Here is a 7,605-nt window from a genome sequence, read left to right on the forward strand (position 1 = left end):
GTCATAAAATATCTGAAAAAACGGATGTACGGCATGGATGTCCCCACCGTAAGGGCCGCACGCTCGTAGATGAGTAAGGGTATCACGTAATCCGCTCTGCAAGAGTGTATAGTGAACAATGCTTCATTGATCCAGGCCGTTCGTCCGTAGGATCCGTCAGTTGATGAACCATCCATTAAAAATCTCCCACAGTAGCATATCCTGGCCACCTATACACCGCCTTTTTCCAGTTAAATACTTCTTGACCGTCTCTTTCCATTCCACAAATCAGAAGTATGGGATTATTACATCAAGGATATTTTTGGGGAGTGGTCCATCGACGGCGATCCAAAACAGACCAATGGTCTGAATCGCTGAGATATGGCCCCACCATTTGAAAAAAAACCCGAGTATAATCCGACATCCTCGAGCCGATGGCCCAGTATTATGTACAACTGTATTGCAGCGTCCGTAAATACGTGGGAAGGATAAGGGCATTTGGGAAAGATCCAGCTATAAGTAACGGCTTAGGGCTAGGGTTTTCGAAGCAGCGCCTCCCTTTAGTAGGGTTTATCTGTGAAGAAGGGGAAGCAGCTTGAGGTGAAATTCCATATTCTTCAAATCACATTTCAGCACATACGATTTTAGCTATTTCATTTTGATATAACGTGAAATTCCAATTTCTAAGGATCAAATTTCAGCAGCTACGCGTTTGGCAGCTTCTCTATTTCATTTTAGCTGTTTTTATTGATAGAACGAGGATTTCTTCTTCTTATATATATATATATATATATATATATATATATATATATATATATATATATATATATATATATCTGATTTCCTTGATGGAGGACGATGACGATTTGATTTATTAGACAAGGTTCGCTCGTCGTAAATGGCAGTTATCGCCTTTGACGATTTGTCTATTTTCCGAGTCCTCTTTCTTTGGATTTCTTCTTCTTTTTTCCTGTTCTCCACTCGTTTGTTTGGCGAGAAGGAGAGGTTGAAGATTTGATTCGTGCCACAAGCGTGTGACATCCGTGGGTGGGCCCTGTCATGGCGTTGGTCCAGAAATGGTGTCGGTCCACTCATTTGGAGAGTGGACCGGGTTGATTTTTGGTGGTGATCGTGTTCGCCATGGCCCACACGTGATGAACGGCCCGGATCTTGCAAGCATGCTGTGAGGGCATCCGCGAAATGCATCAGCATGGCTCTTGTTTCACTGCTTTGATATTGCCATTGCTGCTGCTGTGGATTTTCTATGTGGACTGTGTTTTCTGAGTAGTGATAGGGGTTGTTTGATAGAGGTGATTCACGTGCGGTGAGATTGAAGAGATGAACTGCTGCACACATGCTGTCATGCCAAACTTGCCAATGTTGCATACTTGTGTGAGATCCGGACCATTCTTACTTCAGACTGGCTGTGGTCATGCTCAAGTCCATGGATTAGGCCAATCCACTCATAAGATGGGCTACCCTCTTATAATGAAAATAAATGGTTAGAAAAGAAATCGCCAGTAGCCCATGCTCAACATAAGCCCACCGAATGGGTGGGTCGGTGCAAAAATGGTAATGCAGGGGCATCGAAGCTGCAGGAATCGAATTTATAAGAAACCCAATTTTTGAAACTTGAGTTTATGGGTGTGGAAGTTGAGAGTTTTGCTCAACATAAACTCAGATTTCAAAAAAAATAATAATAATTGGAAACTTCAGAAAAATAAAATGGGTGTGGGGTCCAATCCTTGGCAAGGCCAAGTCCTAGACCTCTCTAGCTTAGGTTTTTGGATGCCAATCCCTAGTAGCCCCATAAGTGGTCCAATGAAAAAGCAACATATATGCTTGTAAGATGTAGAGGTCTAGTGAAAAAGAATCACATGTGCTTTTTAGATTTCAGGTCTGCAGTTGAAAGCCCAAAACTGTCACTTCACAGACAAGAATCTTAGGGGGTGTTTGGACGGTGGGAATAGATGACATTAGATGAGATGAGTTTAAAAAAAATGTAATGATGGACTTTGTTAGGGAATTGTCTTACAATGCCATGGGTTTTGTAATTCCATGTGATCCTGTGCCATGGTGTTTGGATGACATGGGATGGAAGGGTTTCAATAACTCCCAGTTGGTGCTCTGTGGGCCCCACCATGATGTATGTGTTTCATCCATGTTGTCCACCCATTTTTCCATGTCATTTTAGGGGGTGTTTGGACGGTGGGAATAGATGGGAGTATGTGGGAGTGGCTTCGTGAAATCCATGGATTTTAGCTTGGGCCTGTTTGGGGTTGACGTTGGAAGTGGGTTTGCAGGGTCTTCTTGGAAGCAGCGCTGACCTATTTTGGGTTTCCTGTGGCTAGTGGTTGGTGCTAGGTGGGCCCCACCATAATATGTGTTTTATCTATGCTGTCCATCCATTTTAAAATATAATTTTAGGGCTTGATCCAAAAAATGAGGTAGATACAAATCTCAGGTGGACCACACCATGGGAAAACAGTACTGATTGAATTACACTATTAAAAATCTCCTAAGGCCAACTGTGCGGTCCACTTGAGATTTGGATCAAACTCATTTTTGGGCTCATACCATAAAATGACATGGAAGAATGGGTGGACGGCATGGATGAAACACATACATCATGGTGGGGCCCACAAAGCACTGACTAGGAGTTGTTGAAACCCTTCCATCCCATGCCATCCAAACACCATGACACATGATCCCATGGACTTACAAAACCCATGGCATTGTAAGACAATTCCCTAACAAAGCCCATCATTATATTTTTTTAAACCCATCCCACCTAATGCCATCTATTCCCACCGTCCAAACACCCCCTTATGGTATGAGTCCAAAAATGAGTTTGATTCAAATCTCAAATGGACCACACAGTTGGCCTTTGGAGGTTTTTAATGGTGTAATTCAATCACTATTGTTTTCCCATGGTGTGGTCCACCTGAGATTTGTATCTACCTCATTTTTGGGATCAAGCCCTAAAATTATATTTCAAAATGGATGGACGGCATAGATAAAACACATGTATTATGGTGGGGTCCACCTAGCACCGACCACTAGCCACACGAAACCCAAAGTAGGCCGACGCTGCTTCCAAGACGACCCTGCAAACCCACGTCTAACGTCAATCCCAAATAGGCCCTAGCTAAAATTCATAGGTTTCACAAAGCCACTCTCACCTACTCCTATCTATTCCCACCGTCCAAACACTCCCATAGAGGTTGTTTGACACCTTGGATTGGAGGGGATTTGAGGGGGTTCCAAATCACCTGGTTGTTTGGCAGCATAAAGTAACTGGGGTTTCAAATCCTCTCTGAGGGGGTTTTGCAATCCAAGGCAAGAGCTTGGATTATACCTAAAATCATTTCAATAGTTGCAGGTGTAACATGTGTGTCACTATACACTATCATTCTATTGGGCACATGTCCCACTAATGATGATCAACACTGTCCAAACATTGTCCATGTAAATCAACGGTTAAAAATCGTTGGTTAGTCACTCAGACATGATCTTGTGCCTGTGGCCCCTCTGAGACTTGGAATTTTATCATTTTCGGGCAAAGCATATAATTCAGTGGGCTTATCACAACCATTGTGTCAAAAATTACATATCTCACTAATTAGGGATATTAAAGTTGATTTAGTAATTAAATTCAAACGCCTGTAAATATACCATGCATAGGTACTTTTGGATTAATGTTGATTCACACTCCAGGGTGCCAAACACACTGGGAGGATTTTAAATCTAGGGGGTTTCCAATCCTGGGGGTTCCGAATCCATGCTCCCAAAGAGGCCGCATTTTACAATGAGCATATGGCTTAGGTTTCTATGGGTCCTAGGGACTTTTGGTTGATAATTGGGTAAAAGAGTCAGGACTCTCTTGGTATATTTCAACTAGGTTAGATGATCGATAGCTTGTTCATGGGTGGGGGTGTCTATAGTTGCCCCATTCGGCATAAGCTGTGTCAATTAAATGCCCCATATCATGCATGTATTGAAAGATGGGCTTAAATCCTCAAAATCAAAAGGATGGGGTTAGTTAACTGTTGGGATTGGAGTGATCAGACGTTGTATTGAAGATAATTTACTTTTGAGATTCTTGACTTCAATGTTACTTGAACAGGTCAACCACAGGCAATATTATCAATTGTCTAACTGGCTGAACTTTGCATGATTCAATTGAGGATTAAGTTTTCGTGAGGCTGTTGTGGTTTGATCTAATCAATACTTCTTGCCTACCACCAAGAGCTCTTTAGTGCCTTGGATAATGGTTGCGTTGAAGATGATGAGATTCAACATAAAACCTGCTGCTTTTTTTCCTTTCCCCCTATTACAAAAAAAAAAAGTCCATTTTCTTTTCAAAATGCAAAGCACATTGAAAGATAGAAATTTTATGTCTCCCTTTTTGTGTTTTTGTTTTAGCCATTTTCCCCTTTGATATTCTTTGTTTGTTGGGTATTTATATCATATGCAATATATACATGTTCCATTTTGATTTGACAGCCCTTGATAGAGTGGAATGGCATATCAGGATTCATGTAGCTGGCCTCAGTTAAATGTGACAGGGCTTAGATTATGGTAGTGATGATGATGATGCAATAGACATCTGTGTGTTTGTTCTCAAGTGTTTTTTTTTTTGTTGTTGTTACATTTGAAAAACTATCCCAAAAATGAGGCAGTCTAGACTTCAATTGACACACACCCTTTTAACACTCTCTTCCATCTGGTTTGATTTCAGTCTCTATTTGCCTTGCATGAATTTTTTTAGTGTTTCCAGTATTTGATATGATAATCCTTTATGCATTTTTGAGGATACATTGTTGCAATGATGATCAGCGATTCATTGAAAGTGTTATCCTTTCTGGAGATGCTTGATGAGATGTTAGTCCTGAGCGGTTACCTGAGCAACATTCTTCCTCAATTGAAATCCTCTTTAGAACTTAAACGTTGGCTACATTTTTGTATCTCTTAAGAAAATCCCAAAGGGGTTGTTTGGATGGCTGTAAAGTCCTCAAGTTATAAAGGGATTACAGGGGCTGTTTGTATGCATGCATTTGCCTGTAAAGGCTTTACGCTGTAAACAGATTACAGCTTTTTAGCTGTAATTTCATACCTGGTAAAAAGCCATGTTTCAGATTATGGGTAAAGTCCATACAGCCAGATAGGCATTATACATGTTAGAACACAATGGTTAATATGCATTCATCCATTTTGGAGATGCTTGACAGGATGTTGATCCTGAGGGTTATACGAGCAGCATCCTTCCTCAATTGAAATCCTTTACATTAGACTACATTCCATCGTCTCCCGGGAAATCCCTATTGCCAACTTTCAAATCAGTTTTTTTTTTTTCGAAAATAAATTCTTTAAATGATCCATCTCTTCTATTTTCTGCCAAAAAACATCAGCGTGCCAATAAATCCTTTGAATTTTAAATATTCTAAAAGTCAATTGTTCAGTAACTGTAAGGTCAACTTGGCTTCTGGGACATGGCATGTTCACATAGAGCCTCAACATGTACATGATCCAAGCCTTGCCCACATCTATCGTGATTTATTTCTGCCAGTTGAAACATAGTGTGTGGGACAATCCCTTGTGTTTTCCCCGCTGATCTTTTCTGAAATTTTGGTGGGAAAAGTGTATCGGCATTCTGCGATACCACCTACACATTCACAAAATCATATGGGCTCATGCAAGTTGTGCTGTGTTATTATTTAAAATTTCTGCACCTTCAGTCCATACTGTAGAATATATAACAGTAATTTTGGTTACTATTTCCAGGTCAACGTCTTTTAGGTGGAGGATAGACCAAAGATTGATAAAAGGAGCTGCATACACATGCCTGTGTGATCACAATAGTCAACCATGCTGATTGTTAGGAGCCTGGGCCGCCCATCTTTACTTTTTCGCTCGTATTGTGCACAGCCCTCCCCTTCCTCCCCCACTTCTAGGCTCTTTGTTGGAGGTCTATCATGGTCGGTCGATGAGAAGTCATTGAAGGATGCTTTCTCTTCCTTTGGAGAAGTCACCGAAGTCAGGATCATGTACGACAGAAACTCTGGGAGATCAAGAGGCTTTGGATTTGTACATTTTTCAGACACTGAAAATGCTACATGTGCTAAGGATGCCATGGATGGAAAGGCTTTGTTAGGTCGGCCTTTAAGGATAAATTTTGCCATTGACAAGGTCCGTGGGGGGCCTGTGGTAGTCCCTCGACTTTCCTCCATTGAAGGAGAGGCCACCAGCCAAAAATCATAAACCCCTATGGTTGGAGATGTCTATTACTTGTGTCTAAAGGCAGGATCGAAGATGCAAAATGATCCTTCCTCTACTGAATTAGAGTGCTCTCGAGCTCTGAAGGAGAATCAAGGTATGTTCTGCCTACCGAAGCAATGGACGAAAGCTATCTCTTTTCCCTTTATGGTAACAAGATTTTGCTTTTCAAGAACTAAGCCTAGGAAGTACATAGCATATCCTTCCACGACACGAAGACATGCACAGCTTCCTAACTCTCTGGGACAATAAACACGGACAATTTCCAATGAGAATGCCTGTTGCTGAAGAAGTTTATGTTTTTCCATTAAGAGGATCGATGGGTGAATCTTGAGCCTCCATCCACGACTTGAGATTTAGCTGATGGGGCCCATGTTTTGCGGGCCAAACAGTAAGGAAATGACTTCTGAGTAGGTTTTGAATAGGTTTGGGTGACCCATGATTAGACTCTTCCTAGTATGGTGTGGTTCCTAGTATAGCTGTTCCGTATCCCTTGTTCAATCAACGCGATAAGTGTGCCATCAAAACTCAACTTGATGTATCTACAGCTTAGAATGAAGAATGAAATGGCCAGGGGCCTGGCCCATTACTATAACATTATAACTTTTAGGGCAGTTTCGGATCGGAGTTTCTGTGGCATCCCACTTTGCATGGTGCCCTTGCTTTCTCATTCTTGCTGTTCTTTCCAAATAGGTCCTTTATGTAATTAATCTTTAAAAAAAAATAAATTGTTTTTTGGGTATCAGCAGCTGATATTGTCCCTTGTCCTGTCATTTGTTTTTTTCCTCAGGTTGTGGACAATGCACCATTACTTTCCACTAATCCCAGGCCTCACCTTTAATAAGCGAAAAAAGGGCCGTTTGAGTTGATGGTTGTGATTATCCCTTCAAGACAACTCCTTGGTAGGTTATCAGTGGCGGAGTCGAGTTGGATGTGGCCCAACTTTCATGATGGTTGTACAGCATTTGTTCATGCGGGAGTTGGAATTCCTAAGGGGAAATGAATGTAACAAAAATTTTCATAGGTGCAAGAGAAGATCTAACTTTTGGCTACCTATCATTTTTGTATAGTACATAGCCCTGGAAATAAGAATTAGTTCCTTGTTGCGTGTGTGCTTAAAGAGAGGTCTTGATGATCACACTCATCATGCGGGTCACCTGTATGTTTGATGTAGGGACTTTTATTATTTTTTTTTACTTTTATTAACTTTACCTCTCTTAATGGGGGCATTTCCACCGTTCCAACTATTTGTGTGATGAGTACTTCGTACGTTGTAAAGTCAACAAATAAAATGCTCTGAATTCAATTATTTCAGCCTCTTTATTATTTTGGCTCCTTTTGCTTTGAATA

General features: G+C 41.1%; 1 protein-coding gene and 1 non-coding gene across 4 annotated transcripts; both read left to right on the plus strand.

Annotated features, from left to right (window-relative positions):
- The first annotated feature begins 458 nt into the window (after positions 1-458).
- LOC131217239 (glycine-rich RNA-binding protein 4, mitochondrial-like) lies at positions 459-7,575 on the plus strand. 3 transcript variants are annotated; one of them, XR_009157235.1, is made up of 3 exons: positions 459-579; positions 5,764-6,352; positions 7,046-7,575. XR_009157235.1 is itself a non-coding variant. In XM_058212092.1 (2 exons), the coding sequence occupies exon 2, from the start codon at positions 5,848-5,850 to the stop codon at positions 6,238-6,240; it is 393 nt and encodes a 130-aa protein (XP_058068075.1). In that variant the 5' UTR covers positions 459-579; positions 5,764-5,847; the 3' UTR covers positions 6,241-7,086. The 3 variants fall into 3 exon arrangements, 2 of the variants coding, with proteins under 2 accessions (XP_058068075.1, XP_058068076.1); XM_058212092.1 differs by having other exon boundaries at positions 5,764-7,086; XM_058212093.1 differs by having other exon boundaries at positions 506-647; positions 5,764-7,086.
- Positions 4,803-4,890, plus strand: LOC131217982 (small nucleolar RNA snoR128). The gene has a single exon (XR_009157563.1). It is a non-coding gene; the product is annotated as a small nucleolar RNA snoR128 (small nucleolar RNA).
- Positions 7,576-7,605: the final 30 nt, after the last annotated feature.

Source organism: Magnolia sinica, chromosome 10 (assembly GCF_029962835.1).
Source record: "Magnolia sinica isolate HGM2019 chromosome 10, MsV1, whole genome shotgun sequence".
Taxonomy (NCBI): Eukaryota; Viridiplantae; Streptophyta; class Magnoliopsida; order Magnoliales; family Magnoliaceae; genus Magnolia; species Magnolia sinica.